Here is a 17,420-nt window from a genome sequence, read left to right on the forward strand (position 1 = left end):
ATTTCCTACAAATCGAAGAGCCTTATTCATAGAAATGGTTGGTTTCATCTTAATGAAAGATGATGATTTCAAGACCTTAGTGCTGGTAAACAAAGACCTCGGAGAAGGCGGAGCAGTAGGGCTTAATGAGTCCCCAAATTCTTGAAGTAAGAGGGCTGCCAGCATCTTATAATCTGACAAGCCTGGAGCCGTATGATCTTCCGAATCCGAAACTTCTTCCAAATCCAATTCCATTTCCGAAGAGGATTTGTTTTCGATAGGAGATGAGTCTCTTGCAACATCTGCCCCACTCTCGCAAGAACGACGGCCGCCTGTGCGGCAACTTGCGTCCTTACGAGAGATAGGTTGATCCTGCAACACGACATTTTCCTTCTCCTGGCAAGAGCGACGGCCGCCTGTGTGACATTTTCTCTCCTGTCAGAGGAAGGATGTCCTCTCCTATCGCTCTCAACGGAACCAACCCTATCCTGACAGGGGCTACGGCCGCCTGTGCGGCACCTAGAGTCCCTGCCAGGTAAGGGCTTATCCTTCCGAAAGCTAGACAAATCCTCTTGGTTTAAATGTCTTTTGGAAGAAGTCCATATATTCTGGCGCCTGGATGGCGCTTCTGGCTCATTGCGCCCGGCTGGCGCTTGTGGCGCATTGCGCCGGGTTGGCGATCATGGCTCATTGCGCCAGAATGGCGCTTCTGGCGCATTTCGGCAGGGTGGTGCTTCTGGCGCATCTGACGCTTCTGGCGCTACTGGCTCATATGGATCCTCTAGCGTATCTGGCGCATTGCGCCAGGCTGGCGCTTTTGGCGCATTCTTCATACTCGTCCGAAGAGAATCCGCAGTTTTTATGTTAGATCCTTCTTTTCTTCCTTTAGTTCTCTTTATCAGAAGGAAAGAGTCCTTTCTTCTGGGAGTCTCCTTCGTAAAAACTCCTACTAAAGCGGAGAGCTGCTCCTGTACATTTAGTAGGATTTTTGCAGCAGCATTCTCTTTTTCCTTTCCTGATGCAGGTGAAGGAGGTCTAGAGGAGGAAGGGGACTCCGAGTTGTGCGTAGGAATCAACTTGGTTTTCTTCCTTTCGCAGGGAGATCCATTAGAGAAAAGCTCAGGGCTTGAATTCAACGTTGGAGCCTTCCAACTCCTCTTTAAGGGGCGTGACAGTTCATCCGAACTCCAGCCCCTTACGTTAGGTGAAGAATCTGAAGACGAAAAACACTGTTTTAGGATGCTTTTTCTATAGCGATCCTTGGCAGTTCGGGTCGTCACAGAATCTGCCGAGGGGACGCCTGATCGGTGGGGATTCTCCATAACCTCCGTAAGGCTTTTGACATTCCTTCTCCTCTGGGCCTGTGAGCTTGGAAGAGGTCTAGGCCTGGGAGCGAGATGAAGCCAATCAGACGCACCCTCCACTGCACTAGGGACACTTGCATCACTATCACTGCGCTTACCTTGTAAAGTTAGCATTTGACGTTCCATCCTTTGAAGTGCAGCTTTAAGATCTGCAATTTCCGTTGCTGGATTTGCAGTCTTAGTTGTACAAGAGGAAGATGATACAGGTTTAGGGTTAGGTGTTAATTTAATTGACTCGTTAGAACGAGACCTACTTACGCTTCTGGAGGAAGCCTTTCTAGCCCTATCCATATCCAATTTCCTTAAATAGGAATTTAAATTCTTCCATTCTTCCTCAATCAAACTACACATTCATCACAGGTGTTAGATATAGAGCATTCATTCATTCTACACCACTTACAAACTGTGTGAGGATCTACCGAAGCTTTCGGTAGCCTCACCATACATCCCTCATTTACACACTGTCTTCTAACCGCAAAGCTAGAATCTGACATTATGAGAAAATTCCAAAAACCAAGTCCAAATAACAGTCCACGAAAGAGTATGCCCAACCAAAGATCCAATACGTCACCAAAACAAACGGCTTAGAAGATCAATAGCGATGAAAAAACACGAAAATCAAATCAGAAGGAACAACAACAATGTTGATGTCCCGGCCGATAGAGAAAATCTGTTCTTAGAAAACGGGAATGGTTCCTATTCCCGCCACCCAGCAGCGGGGCGGTAGATCACCTGACCTACCTGTAGAGTGTGCCGCGAAATTCGAATTTCTATCGGGGACGACGGAGTCTATAGCTAAGTATATATCTGACAGGTAAGTTGAATGCATAAAATATGGCTATCATGACACAGTTTACATGGCTTGATTTGGAGCCTCCTCTGTTGATGCAGTGTACTACTACTGCGCTGTCTAACACCAGCTTGATGTGAGATCCCTTGGCTGGTAGAAGTCTCTTCAGAGTGAGGAATACCGCCATAGCTTCCAACACATTGATGTGAAGCTGGCGGAATTGGAGGGACCAAGTCCCTTGTACTTTTTTGTACTGAGAGTATCCTCCCCAGCCACTTAGTGAAGCATCCGTGTAGATAACTAATGCCGGAGGGGGGAACTGTAGAGGAATTGACTTGGATAAGTTCTTGGCCTCCGCCCAGGGGAAGAGTCGTTTGCGAAGTATCGCCGGGATAGCTAACAATTTGTCCCACGACTTGTTGTTTGCTCTCGAGTGCCAGATGCGGTTTATGTCTTTCAGTCTTGCCTTCAGTAGAACGTCTGTTACTGAGGCAAACTGAAGAGAGCCTAGGATTCTTTCCTGGCTTTTCCTTGATGTCTGTTTGCACTTGAGAAATTGCTTGGTTGCTTTGGCTATTTCTTTTCTCTTGGACGCCGGAATTGATAGTGTGTGGTAGTTCAGATCCCACTGAATGCCGAGCCATTGAAAGCGGGAGTCCGGTGTTAGCCTGGACTTGGTCTTGTTTATCTGGAACCCCAGATGTTCCAGAAACTGTATTACTTTGACCGTTGCTTTGTGGCACTCTTCAATGCTTGTTGCCCAAACGAGCCAATCGTCCAGATACGCAACTACCATTATCCCCTGGGACCTTAGTTGTTGAACTACTGTCTCCGCCACCTTCGTAAATATCCAGGGGGCCACGTTCAACCCAAAGGGCATTACCTTGAAGGAGAATGCCTAGTTCCCTAGCCTGAAACCTAGGTACGGGCAGAAGTGTCTTGCCACTGGGGATATGATAGTATGGCTCTGTAAGATCGATAGAGGTGGTGACGGCCCCACGGGGAAGTAAGGTCCTCACCTGCGAGATAGTCAGCATTTTGAACTTGTCGCAACGAATGAATAAGTTTAGACGGGACAAGTCTAGAATTATTCTTCGTTTGATTGAGCCTTTCTTTGGCACGCTGAACAAGCGACCTTGAAACTTTAAATGCCTCACTTTTGACACTACTTTCTTAAGGAGTTCTCGGGCATACTCCATCAATTCCGACGTCGGTTGTTGATAGAAGGTCTTGGATGGAGGGGGACCTTTGGTCCAGCTCCACCCTAGTCCTTTGGACACAATGCTTTGTGCCCAATTGCTGAATCCCCATCTGTGACGATAAAGGAACAGCCTCCCTCCTACCTGAGAGTTCTCACTGACTCGGGGCAGGTCGTCACCCGCGTCCTCCTCGAAGGTGTTTCCCTCGGCTGGTTGCTCTTCCGCCACCTCTTTGGCGAAATGCACCCCTAGCTCTGCTGCCTATCCCAAACCTGTTAAAAGGTTGGAAAGCTTGGCCTTCAGACACTGGGTTGAAGGCCGGGGAGACCGCAAAAGAGGTGGAGGCTTGTCCCTGAGGAGTTAATAGAAGGAACTGCTGTTGGGTCTGAGCTTTTGAAGTGGAGGGCTGTGCCACCTGTGAGACTGGCACTGCCTGCATTACCTGCTGTTGCTGGGTAGCCTGGAAAGGCTGGAATTTCCTCAGCTTTTTGGTCTTTCTAGCTGAGGAAGTCGGGTCTGGCTTCCTTTTGCTTGAAAGGCCCCAGCGAACCTTAAGACTGATTGAGCCTTGTTGCTTCATGTTGGACAGAATTAACTACCGACTCTGGGAAGAGGTCAGCCCCCCAGATCGAAGCCGCCAGCAACTTGTTAGGTTCGTGGCGGATGGTAGCTTCTTGCAGGACGTGTTTTCTGCAATTACGTCTTGCTACTGCAAAGTCGTACAAGTCACATTGCACCGTATGGAGATGTGACTTGGCTATTAGCTTAAACAGAGGTTCGTTACTATATGTCAGTGCCGAAACCTCGGTCATCACCAGGGTATTGAGGGATCTCCCCAACCTGGTTCTAGCGTCAAACTCTGCCTGTATGAGATTGTCTGGGAGCCTAGGGAGCCTTTCGCTAAATTGTGTAAAAGCACAATCTGGCTTCAACTTTCCTACTGTAAACGTGGCCGGAAGATCTGACCAAAGGTCATCGGTACCTGGGAGGAGGAGAGACGTGGGCTCCGTCTCTCGGAGTTGAGGCATCGGTTCATCCCTCATCGCGGCCTGAAGAGTTAACTCCGCCACTTTTGTGGTGAACGGAATAGGGGTCTCTCCGTCCACCACAAAAATGGTAGTAAAGGCGCTCTTGAAGGCTTGCATCCTGGTGTTGATGCATTCCCACTCCTCTAGGTTCCTCAGCCAATCTCGTTGAGCTTAATCGCGACCGAAAATCACGGTCTCTTTGGGGATCTTATCCTCCCTCCTCATCGCTGCCTCCGTAAGGCGGCCTTAACCAATGAAGGGGGGTTGCAAACCAGCTGGGTGGAACTCGAAGTCCTCAAGCCATCGAGTACCACAGTCCGCCAGCGTTAGCATCCCGTCCTTAAAGGGGGCATAAGACGACATCCTCCAAGGATTGCTCGCCGTATAAGGAGGGAGGGTGTTGTAGTCCGGCATGGCTTGAGCCGCCGTGCCGGGCTGTGGAAGAACTGCCAATGGGTTCTCTAGGAGACCTGCCATCAGGTTCTCCTGGTTGCCAGCCTTTCCGAAATGTTTTGGATCGACTGGCCTGACTCCTCGAAGGAAGCTGAGATCTGAGACAGCATCTCTTGAAACTTGTCTTGGACTAAGTTTCCGACAAAGCTTCCCATTTGCTGCATGATATTAGCAGTGAAGGCGTCGGTATCAAAGAGACTAGGTTCCTTGATTCCGCTGGGAGTCTTAGGGCGAGTCCCCGTGGAGGTCGAAGGCTCAGGGTTAGATGGGAGCTGAGCTTTGTCCCACGAGGATTTGCCTCTGGACCCTTTAGAGTGAGAGGATGAAGCTCTCGTCTTCTCTGCTCCGGGATGGTGAGCCAGAGACTTATGAGAGGTAGAAGGCGCTGACTTCTTAGGCAGCGTCTTCTCGAGGGTCTTGGGTTCACGCTTTCCCTTAACCTTAGGGATAGCTTGAGTGGACTTCGCCTAACTGACAGTTCATTCTCTGAAAAGCCTTGAAAGGAAGAGGAAGAAGGGATAGGAGAAGTCGATCCAGAAGGGCCCAAGGGAAGCCCTTGAGCCCCCAACAAACCTGCCTCATCTAACAAACTTTCTGCCTCACCTACCGCAATGGGCTCTTGGTCCAGATTGAGAGTCGGCACATCTTCGACGATTTCAGAGTTCCCCGGTCTGCCAAGGCTTGGGCCACCTGATGTTTCGATGGTGGCGATATACGGGGCCGCCGCTGCCGGGTCGACGTAGCAGGCTGACTTCCCACCGGGGAAGATCAGGGCAACCATCTTCTTGTCGAGGATGTAGGGCTGCCCCTTGGTTACGTTCTTCCCAAATCCGCCAACCCAGGCTCTTAAGGTGGTTGACGAGGCGTCCCTGACGGCTTGAGCAGCCTGTAAGAGAAGGTTAGTATACGTAAACACTAAGCTACGGAAATAAAACTATATGCTTATATCATATTATATATCACTTATTAGGACTGTATTCCAATAGGCCAAAATATATAGCACCTGCTCTCCGGAGTATACTTACACCGGAGGTAACCTGATCTACAAGATCATAGCAGATGGAGCAACTCTCGTGATGTCCCCGTAGCGGATAGCGCAGACATCGTGCCCACAGGGGTCCTGTAGGACGGCATTGCATCCCGATTCCTGGCAATGGGTGGCCTGTAAGTGAACAGATACATGAGTATCGACACTGAGTAACTGGATCAAGTCCAGAGAGTGATATATTGTAACACCGGAGGATACCGAAGTAAATCACATAGGGGTTAGCCTCTTTCTGCTCTCCTGGCAAGTGGTGGGTGTCCGATATAGCTGGTAGGTATACTAGTCTCAGTACAATTCCGGTGTTACGGAATAAGGAGTTTCACCAAACTAGATACATTTCACGAAGCGACACGGGCTGAGCCCAGAAATGTGTGGGAGATGTTTGGCTCAAGGAATGGACTCACCCCCATGTTTATGGGGTTCAGAGTTTGGCATTCCAATTTTTAGCAGTGCAAATTGTGCACTTTCTCTTTCCCTAGAACCGATAATGAGGCTTGGAGCCAGGAAAAGCATCAATACATAAGAATCTGCATAAATAAATTATGAAATGAGCCATTCAGAAGATGTTAGAAGCATGTGGCAAGACACCAATGACCCCAACTAAGGTTTAAGCTGAGAGGAAGAAGGAACCAATGCTGTCTTGACGCTTGGCGTCCTGCTCTACTGGATGTTGTCTTTTAAGGGGTCTAGATTTCAAAGTCTGACGCCAGCCCCGTCTGGGTACTGCGTCGTCAGACGACGAAGAAAACACTTTAACCTCACCTTTCCAATGGCGAGGGTGAGCATCCTGGGGATCGTCAACAGGTACGCTCGAGGGGACGGCCACTCGGGAGCTAAAGCCTCTCGCCTCCCTTCGTCTGTCGACATTCCTTCTCACAGGGGTTGGTGAGCTTGGAAGAGGTCTAGGACTAGGAGCACAACAGGTCCGAGCGGTCGCACCCTCCACTGCACTTGCACTTGCACTGATTTTAGCACTGTAACTTGTGATTTTAAGATCTCTCACATTCGACCATGATTTCCCCTTGTTTCTACGAGGGATTCTACCTCTACCAAGGGCTTGAATGGTCGCTATCATGTCCTTTAAAGTTGGACCAAAACCTGTATCAGTAGGGGGAATAGGAACTATTACTACGGAAGCAGGATCAATAGGATCACTAGCAAGGGAAAAAGAATTGTCAATTCCCTGACTATTTCTAGAAGAGCGAGACATACTACTCTTCGCTCTCCTGATCTTATTCTTTTCAAGCTTTCGTAAATAGCAATAATATCCATCCACTCATTTTCAGGTAAATGGACACATTCGTCCTCCTATCATCCAACTCACCACTCTTGCCTCTAAATTCATATAAATTGAATGAGGATCTATCGAGGTTTTAGCAAGCCAAGTATTACATCCTCTCACTCACATTCTTACACTCGAAGCAGAGTTAGCCATGTTTGGAAAATGCAAAAGAAAGATCAAGAATAAGCAAGAGTCAAAGCAATAATATTCTAAATCAAAAATTCTCTTATCATCATCATTCATTATGATCCATCATCGTTATCAAGATGATCCACATGCACCCAACAACAAGCGAAAGCCAAAGCCAAAGTGTACTTCACCAAACCAATTGCGAAAAAACATGGGCCAAAGCAAGCGAAAATCCACGATGTCACCGAAACAGCAGCAGGGAAGATCTGCGGAATAGTTGGAATGGTTCCAGGTACCTGGGTAGAGGGCGCACAGGTGGTACACCTGACTACCTGATCGGCAATTGCTGCAAGTTTTGAAATTCTGCCGTGATGTCACAGGGACTTGAGCTATATATATAACTAACAGGTAAGTTAGATGTTTAAAACTATAATGTGTTCTCAGATTGTTATAGTAGAGAAAATATATTCTGTATCTGAGATTATGGTCTTTGCTGAGTCAGGTTCATCACTTGGTATTTTCTATTTACATCCAAAAACCATGTATACTTCAAGCTTTTGGAAAAAATAAAAATCCTTCAACTGCTGTTCCTATGACCTTGACTGGCCTGTGCTAAAATGACATTGGTTCTGGGTCATAAACATTGCTGGATTGTATGGAGCCATTTTGCAAACCTTGATTGGCCTGTGCTAAAATCACCCTGGTTCTGGGTAATAAACACTGCTGGATTGTATGGAGTCTTTGAGCAAATATAAATTTGTAGAATCCCTGCATTTAATATCTATCTGGACAAGCATTTTATTTCACCCCTCCCTCCATGAGATCCTAAAATTTGCCAATATCTTTGTACAGAGTCATGACAGTCCCATTATTCATAGAGAACCTTTCTGTTGACTATGAGCCTCTAATGAATACCTCATAGAGAATAACAGCCCGTAAGTGTGTGTCACAAGGATAAACACAAATTGGATAGACAGATAGGTATGAAAGTCTGTGTTTCCACATCAACCTTTGTTGGTCCTGAGATTCTTTTGTTTTAAATATGAAATTTTCATTATTAAAATGAAGTTTTATTGTATACTTACCGAACAATTATAGAGCCGTGATTTCACGAGCGGCAGGATACATAAATTCAAAATTTAGCGCGTCGGCGTCGCCAACACTGTGGTGATGACGTCATCTCCCTCCACTCGCGGGAGAACCAGGTACAACTGCCCAGGTGAATCCATTCTTTCTGCCCGTCCGTCCACCTAAGGGAGGAGGGTGGGTATAATCATAATTGTTCGGTAAGTATACAATAAAACTTCATTTTAATAATGAAAATTTCATTTTTATTGTAGTGTCTTACCGAACAATTATAGAGCTGATTACATTTATGGGAAGGTGGGAGGATTCAGTGGACCACTAGTATTTTTAAATGGTTACATTTATTGCAATACCAGTAACACTCAAGGTGTCTGTTTGTACCTTACCTTGTAAGAGAGCTACAGCAGACTGTTACTGTCTCTGGTCGGTGCTCTTCTTACTATTGTAGAGGAATTGGAATTTGACCAAAGTTAGCCTCTACAGGAGTGGAATCCTTCCGTAGTTCAAGCGAGTCAAGGCTGACTGACGGAGGATAGTAACAACAAAGATTGCCCTTGCCCTGGGCTAAGACCAGAAATTCAATCATACAAAACATTTGTCACCAACACCAGATTTAAAAACATATATACCCAACCATTGTAAAATCTGACCTAACAGACTGGTGAGTATCCCAGGTACTCAGTACCCCCAGCTTCCCTTGAACTCGACAACCTATTCAAGGTGAAAAGTTAGCATAGAGGTGAACGACCCCTGTGCCGTTTCTCCCAACACCATGCCAGAAACCGCCACCGGACCTAACGTTTTACAATTCTCGAAAACCGTTTCTATCTCTTTGAGATAATGACTCGCAAAAACCGAATTCGATCTCCAGAACGTGCTCTGAAGAATCGAAGCTAAAGATAATTCTTTCTGAATGCTAAAGAAGTTGCCACTGCTCTAACCTCGTGAGCTTTTAACTCTCAGAACGGAAAGATTGTCGTTCTCGGACTGCGAGTGAGCTTCCCTGATAAGCTCTCTAATAAAGAACGATATAGCATTCTTAGAAAGAGGACGAGAGGGATTTTGAACCGAGGTCCAGAGCTTAGAAGATTGTCCTCTAATACCCTTAGTGGCAAACAGATACTGCTTAATAGACCTGACTGGACATAAGAGCCTTTCCTCCTCCTCATGTCCAACCAAATCAGATAAGTTCCTTACCACAAAACTCCTCGGCCAAGGATTAGAAGGATTCTCATTTTTGGCTAGAAAGGTCAAAGATACCGAAAATACAGCATTGCCTTGAGAGAAACCGACTCTTTTGTCTATAGCGTGCAATTCGCTGACACGCTTAGCAGAAGGTAGTGCAATAAGAAAGAGTGCCTTCTTAGTCAAGTTCCTGAGTGAAGCCGACTTCAAAGGCTCAAACGGTGGCCCCATGAGGAACTTAAGCACCACATCTAAGTTCCAAGCACTGTATCTTGCGGGAGCTTAGTGGTTTCGAAAGACCTAATGAGGTCCGACAGATCTGAATTGGAGGAAATATCCAAACCTCGATGTCGAAAAAACCGAAGAGAGCATGGCTCTATATCCTCTGATCGTCGAAGGAGCCAGTTTCTTAGAGTTCCTAAGAAATAGAAGGAAAATCTGCTATTTCTGTTAAAGAGGTCGCAGAAGTAGAGACTTTAGCACTTCTACACCACTCTCTGAAGATTCTCCACTTCCCTTGATAGAGTTTGTTAGAAGACTCTCTCCTACAACGAGCGATAGCTTCTGCAGCTCTTCTTGAAAATCCTTTCGCTCTGACAAGATTCCGGACAGTCTGAACCCTGTCAGAGCTAGAGCGGACAAGTTTTGGTGGAACCTCTTGAAGTGAGGTTGTTTGAGAAGCCACTTCTCTGGAGGAAGAAGTCTGGGGAAGTCTACTAACAAACTGGAGAAGGTCCGGGAACCACTCTTTCCTGGGCCAAAAGGGAGCGATTAACGTTAGCGTTACATTGCTGTGCGACATGAACTTGTTCAGCACCTCTCTTATTAGACCGAACGGAGGGAATGCATAAGCTTCCAGACCCGACCAATCCAACAGCATTGCGTCCACCGACCAAGCTAGAGGATCTGGGACTGGCGAACAAAAGAGAGGAAGACGGTTGTTCCTTGATGTCGCGAACAGGTCTATTGACGGTCGTCCCCAAAGGCGCCAAAGTCTCTGACAAATCTTGTTGTCCAAAGTCCACTCCAGAGGTAACACTTGCTGTTGACGACTTAATCGTCCGCCAGGACGTTCATCTTTCCCGGAACAAATCTCGGGACTAGCTGAACTTCGCTTCGTTTGACCACAGGAGGAGATCCTTGGCTACTTCGTACAGAGAGAAAGACTGAGTCCCCCCCTGTTTCCGCACGTACGAGAGAGCGTTTGGAGTTGTCGGAATGCACTGCCACTACTCGACCTTCTACTAAGCTCCGAAACTGTCTGAGCCCCAGAAAATTGCTAACAGTTCCTTTACATTTATGTGGAACTTCTTCTCCTTCTCCGACCAAGCTCCTGAAGTCCGTTGATTTCCAGTAGGGCTCCCCAACCTGTGTTCGATGCGTCGGAAAAGAACTGTAGGTTCGGGAGGATGGGTCGTAAATCTAACCCTTCTTCCAACCTTGCTCGAGAGAGCCACCACCTTAGGTCCTCTTTTATTTGATCTGTGACAGGAAAGGTAATCGAGTCTGGTTGTGTCTTCCTGCACCAAGAGGCTCTCAGGAAAAACTGCAGAGGTCTCATGTGCAGTCTTCCCAACGTCACAATTTGCCCAGGAGCCTCATCCACTGATTGGCAGAACTTACCTTTTTGTCCAAGAACTCCTGAACTGTCTCCAGACAGCCTTGAACCCTCTTCGGGGACAGAAAAAAGCCCGAAAAAACTTGAGCATTCAGAATCATCCCCAAATAAAGGATGCTCTGAGATGGAACCAACTGGGACTTCTGTTTGTTGACCAGAAATTCCTAACTTTCTGGCAAGATCCAGAGTTGTTCCAAGGTCCTTTCATGCACCGACTCTCTGATCCGACCGGAGAAGCCAATCGTCCAGATAGAGGGAGATTCTTCTCCTAATATGTGCAGCCAGCTTCCTATCGGGGATAGAACCCTGGTGAAAACTTGAGGAGCGGTCGCTAGTCCGAAGCAAAGCGCCCGAAACTGAAACACCCCTTGCCTTCGAACATGAACCTCAGGTACTTCCGAGATTCGCGATGTATCGGAATGTGAAAATAAGCGTCTTGCATGTCCAGAGAGACCATCCAATCCCCCTGTCTGATGGACCTCCAGAACCGACCGAGTGGTCTCCATATGAAATTTTGTTTTCTGGACATGCAAGTTCAGGGCGCTCACATCCAAAACCGGCCTCCAGCCCCCTGATGACTTGGGAACTACAAAAAGGCGATTGTAAAAGCCTGGAGGAAAATCCCCTTCTATCTGTTCTATCGCTTCTTTGAGAACAAGCGCTTCCACTTCTGCGGCTAGCGCCAGAAATTTGTCTGAGCCCGGAGAGTATGCTGGAATGGAATTGGCACAGGTGAGAGCGAGGGAGGTGAAACGAGAGGAATACGATAGCCGAACTTGAGTACTTGCACTACCCAGGCTTCTGCTCCTCTGTTTTCCCATTCCTCCCAAAACAGCGCCAGCTTGGCTCCACTGGTGCATGAAGAACCGAGCTTTCATTTGGAAGGTTTGTTAACCTTGGCCGAGGCCTTAGACTGAGGTCGCAAATTCGACTTCGGCCGAAAGAAGCGCTTGGGTTTTCTCCCTCGAAAAGGCGCTTGGGTCAGAGGAGAAACCGAAGGACAGTCTCCACAGGAGCTTTAGGTCTCTTAGTAGACTGTGCCAGTAAATCCGAAGTAGATTTCTTATCTAGCGCAGACGAAATTGACAACACTACATCGTCTGGAAAGAGGTTATCTTTCACAAAAGGAGCAAACAAGAGAGCAGACTTTCTGTTGGGACGTAACCCTTTTAGAAGCAAAGGAGCACCAAAGTTGCCTTTTCTTAAGGGTACCAAAGGCGATGAGCGAAGCTAACTCATACATCCATCCCTAATGGATTTGTCCGCACAGGACAGAACACCAATCCAATCCTCCGCTAACTCCTGAGAAAGAGAAGGACAGTCTTCGATCTTGGCCGCTAAAGCGCCAATAGTCCAATCAAGGAAGCTAAAGACTTCCAAAAGTTTAAATTGATTCTTTACAACGTGGTCCAACTCAGGCGCTGTAAAGAAAACTTTCGCTGCGGCGAAAGCAGATCTTCTAGAGGAGTCGATTAAACTGGAGAAGTCTCCCTGGGAGGAGGCAGAAACTCCCAGAGAAGGAGCTTCCCCAGTTACATAAAACCTATACCTCTTACGAAGCAACTTAGAGGGAGGGTAAGCAAAAAGAGCCTTCCCTAAGTCTCTTTTCATAGACATCCATTTCTCCGTCTCTTTCAACGAATGTCTAACCGCTTTAGATAGAACCAAGTTTTGTGGAGGAGAGGGTCTGAAGTTTTCCTCCTCATCAAAAAAGTCGAAGTTGGGGAGCGCGGGCCGCTTTCTCAAAATAATCTGGATAAGATACCAGAAGAAATCTAAGGAGACGTGAATAACACGAGAGGTGATGTGAATCCTCCTCCTCTACTTCTTCTTCATTCTCCGATACCGCCGAAGAAGTAGACGGAACTACAAACCGGATCTGAAGGTTTCGAACCACCCTTGGACTCATTCATCCAGTTTGGTTAACATCTCTAACTGCTTGCGCAAAAGGCGCCAGAGACGAATCAAAAACAGTTAACGTAGGCTTGGAAGAGCCTAAATGTTCAGCAGGAGGCGGAAAAACTACTTGCGCCTCGCTCGGAGCCGCCGAAATTCGAGGCGAAACAGGCGCATCAGGCGTAACAGACGAAAAAGCGCCTAAAGAAACACCCTTAGAACTGCTAGCTACAGCGCTAAAACCACAATCTCTACTAGTAGATGGAGCGAAAAAGGCACAGATTGAGGCGACGAACGAGCCGCTAATGGCCGCGGCGCAACCCTACTCTCAGGCTCCTTATACCGCTTGACTGGAGGAGGCGAAGAATCGGCGCCTGAACGCCTCTTTAAGGGACGCGAAACGGGCGAATCTCGCCAAGAGCGCCGCGCGACCGGAGACGAATCGCTTGAATCATTCGAAAGGCGTCTGACCGCAACACCTTTCCAACGCTTAACCGAGCCCTGTTGAGGCGCAACAGGCTCAACAAGAGAGGCGCCTGTCTGTGGGCAAATCCCGATCGACTCCCTTGGACTTCCGGTATGTCTTCTCCCCGGTGCGGGGGAGCTGGACAGTGACCTTTGTCTAGGAGACGTGTCAGGACAGACAGACGCACCCTCAACTACACTCTTACCTGAAGCCGCTTTCTCCAAAAATGTCTTAACTGAATTACCAAGTTGCAAAACCGTATTCGCTAGTACCGAAAATTTCTGATCTAGCCTCGATTCCAGACTGGCAATGGATTGTCGGAAGAAACTACACGGGAAGCCGGAGAAGCGGGATTAGTAGAGGAACAGGAGGTGTAGTTAAAGGAGACATAACAATTGAGTATGAACTAAAAAACTTCCATTGAGAATCAGTCCAATCACTACACTCGTTACATGTTCGATCTGCTGAACAAACCTGTCCCCTACACTTAACACATTTAGTGTGAGAATCATATTCTAACTTGGATAATCTAGTTTTACATCCTGAGATGCAAAACCTAACTCCCGACGGACTAGAATCCGCGACATGGCAACGCCTAAATAAAAAGCAAAATAACAACAACGCCAAAAAAAAGTGTACTTCACCAATTCCGAAGATCAATTTCACAAGAAAAAAAGCGAAGCAAAGTCATCCAACCGCACCGACCACCGATGTTCACCGGACGCCGGCAGGAAAAGAATTGGATTCACCTGGGCAGTTGTACCTGGTTCTCCCGCGAGTGGAGGGAGATGACGTCATCACCACCAGTGTTGGCGACGCCGACGCGCTAAATTTGAATTTAGTATCCTGCCGCTCGTGGAAATCACGGCTCTATAATTGTTCGGTAAGACACTACAATAAAAGTGAATTTTTGACATGCCTGGCATTTTCAAAGATATGGGCCACACAGGAAGCATCCTTCAGGTTCAAAGTGACCTTTATGCAAAATATGATGTTTGTAAAAACATTAATTTATAATATAGCTACAACCTGGATAACAAAGTCCTTCAAATATAAACAAGAGTATAACTCCTATTGCAAAGCATGTTTTGGGTATGAGACAATAATAATTACAGAGTACTACACTGGTTCACATGGAATAATTACAACACATCCTTTTAATGACAATCAAGCAAGAACTAAATATAATCATCAGACTTCACAATTATTGGAATTCTCAGTAATTTTGCTTTTTCCTTACAAGTCATGAACTGATAATTAAATGGCAACAATAACAGAATTTATAGTTATATTACTATGAAATAAAAAAAATGAACTTAAAATACCAATAACATAAACAAGTTATTCAACAAATACATAAAAACCAAAATGCATGATAGTAGCTCAGTTCAGTAGGTCACATGCTAAATGCAGGTTAATACAAGCCTACACCCATAGAGCAATGAGTAGTACTGCATATTAGTTACTTGCAGTATAAAAATACCATTTTCTGGCTAAAAGCAGAGTTATCAATGTTGGTTAGTAAAATATAACAATTCAAATAAAGCACATTAATTGCACATATTGGTTACAACTTGATGAAGCCTCCTGCACCATTTATTTTAAAATCAAACATCTTATTCCCCGATACATTATGCACAAAGCATTCAAATGAGTACACAATGGAAGCAAGAGCCCATACGTGTATACGTACGTACGTTCCTTATGGACCACAGGACATTTAACACAAAAGTACAGATAAATAACTAGTAGTCAAACCAAGAAGTAGAGTTCGGCTAGCATCCAACTGCCATTTGACATTCTTCTAACAACATTCAATCTCCCAGCATAACTAGTCATGTATACAATACGTCACATTGCAAGAAGCATGTAAAGGACAACTTGGGCCTTAGGCCTTACTCATTCCAAGTCCAAGCAAGTGATCCATTTACTCCTAAAGTCATGTTAACTTTCAGCCCATAAGTTTTGTTTGCATTTCAGGATGTATGTACAAAGCAGCTCAACAATACCTTTCTATTTAACATCTCACAACAGATCATGATGACGATGATGAATCGATCATCATCTCATAATACTCTCCGAAGAAGCACAGGTTCGATGGTGTGGATCATAGAGACAAACCTGCCAGTAATAGGAATAACAAACGATACAAAATGCAGCTATGGTTCCACACCCACGTTAACAAGCTAATATTGTTGTCAACGTATCAATTTGGTTAGTATATGTACTGGCTAAAAGACTGTCAAGGGGAAATGATGCTAAATATAAAATACTCAAGAGGCTATGTTTAAACTCAGAACTCCAAAGAAGGACCAAATAAACGCTCATCTAAATCAAATAAATGACAAGACTTTACTATTAGTTGCTGTAAAATCAACACCCACAACCACAACCAAGCTCTGCTGAATCATATTCAATAAGAAACAGCACTTATACCATACAAAAGCTAAGGAATGACAAAAGAAACTGCTGGGCATGGTAGTAAGATGAAAGGCACACAAACATGAAGCTAACAACTATGCACTTGACTGTTAGAAGAACATTTTCACAGTAAAAAATTAAAAAAAAGTTTTTCTTAATAGATATTCCTACTCTATATATATATGTGAGAATGAGCACTCAAATCTGCTGGCTTTAATTGAATTTGTAAAGCATGATTTTATCTAATAAACTTGTTATTAAATAGCAAATTGCCAAACAAATTCATTACCATCCCAGTATTTAAACAATCTGATATGTCTACTCCTCTAACAACCAGCTAAATAATCCTCAAAATGGAAATGTTTTCCTATACAGATGAGGATGAAATATACTGGCTATACTTAAAACTGAGCATATTTTTAAGATTTGTATTTTTCTCAGATATACAAACCAAAGATTTTTATTTAAGAGAGCTGCAAATGGTCGTTGAAGCTTTGTAACACTTAATTAGTGGTTGCTTGGCGAGTTAAAAGGTATAACCCACTGATCTGTTGATAAACCAGAATATTCCTTTGGCATTAAAGATTGTGTGGGGATGATTGGGGTGAAAGTATGATAGCATGCAGTGGAAAAATACAAATAATAAACTATTGTCTTTTATTTAGAAGACTTACTCCTAGGGTGGGAGGAAACTCTTCTAGAACTGACTGGCGGTGTGTTATCCCCCCATTCATAAGCAATGAGCAAGGGGAAAAAGTGACTCCTGTAACTTCCCATACAGTTTAGAAAGAGGATGACTCTTTACATTCCTCAGCTTGCAGAAACAAGAGCTGGACAAAAGGAGACCCAATACTGCCATGCCAAACAGTATGCCCTGATAAGTCTGCCTTCTGCCTGGCCCTGTAATCTGACCTCTCCCAATTTATCATGATCCCCAGATAATGACAAAAAATTACAAATTTCCTAAGACAATTTGTATTTTTCACAGTTACAAACCTGAGGTCTTAACAACAGGATAATTTCTAGCACCTAGCTGGATTCGGTTAAAAAACAGATGAAAGCAAGGAATCTTGTAATATCTGGCAATGCATGCATAGATTGGGTGAAGAATGGTAAAAAACCATTCACCTACGCCAACGCGTCAGTCTTTCCCAACTCAGGATGTCTTAACACACAGAGGGGCGGCAAGAGGCGAGCAGTACAATGTTAAGACCTCAGGTTTGTAGCTATGAAAAATACAAATAGTCTTAGAAAATTTGTCATTTGTTCATACGCAAACAAACCTTCAGTCTTAACAATAGGCTAGACATCCTACCCACCAGTCCAGCTTCCAGAAGAAATGACTTCTGGAGAGGGACTGAAGCCCATTGAGAAGCTAGATAAATTGATATCTAACCACTCAGACCCTGAGTGACATACAATGATATAAGGGAGAACCATTGTATAGGGAACCAAAGAGAAATTTTGACTGTCCAATAG

General features: G+C 45.3%; 1 protein-coding gene across 6 annotated transcripts in view; it reads right to left on the bottom strand.

Moving 5' to 3' along the window:
• Positions 1 to 17,420, bottom strand: part of LOC135219535 (alpha-1,3-mannosyl-glycoprotein 2-beta-N-acetylglucosaminyltransferase-like) — a 386,065-nt gene that overhangs the window by 279,595 nt on the left and 89,050 nt on the right. For 3 of the 6 annotated variants that reach the window (XM_064256375.1, XM_064256373.1, XM_064256374.1), the window contains exon 2: positions 15,530 to 15,641. The exons of the other annotated variants lie outside the window; for them this stretch is intronic. In XM_064256375.1, coding sequence (XP_064112445.1) covers positions 15,530 to 15,559 — 30 coding nt within the window. In that variant the 5' untranslated portion in view covers positions 15,560 to 15,641. The remainder of the gene's footprint in view (positions 1 to 15,529; positions 15,642 to 17,420) is intronic. 6 annotated transcript variants of the gene reach the window in all.

This window comes from Macrobrachium nipponense, chromosome 1 (assembly GCF_015104395.2).
Source record: "Macrobrachium nipponense isolate FS-2020 chromosome 1, ASM1510439v2, whole genome shotgun sequence".
NCBI classification, from domain to species: domain Eukaryota; kingdom Metazoa; phylum Arthropoda; class Malacostraca; order Decapoda; family Palaemonidae; genus Macrobrachium; species Macrobrachium nipponense.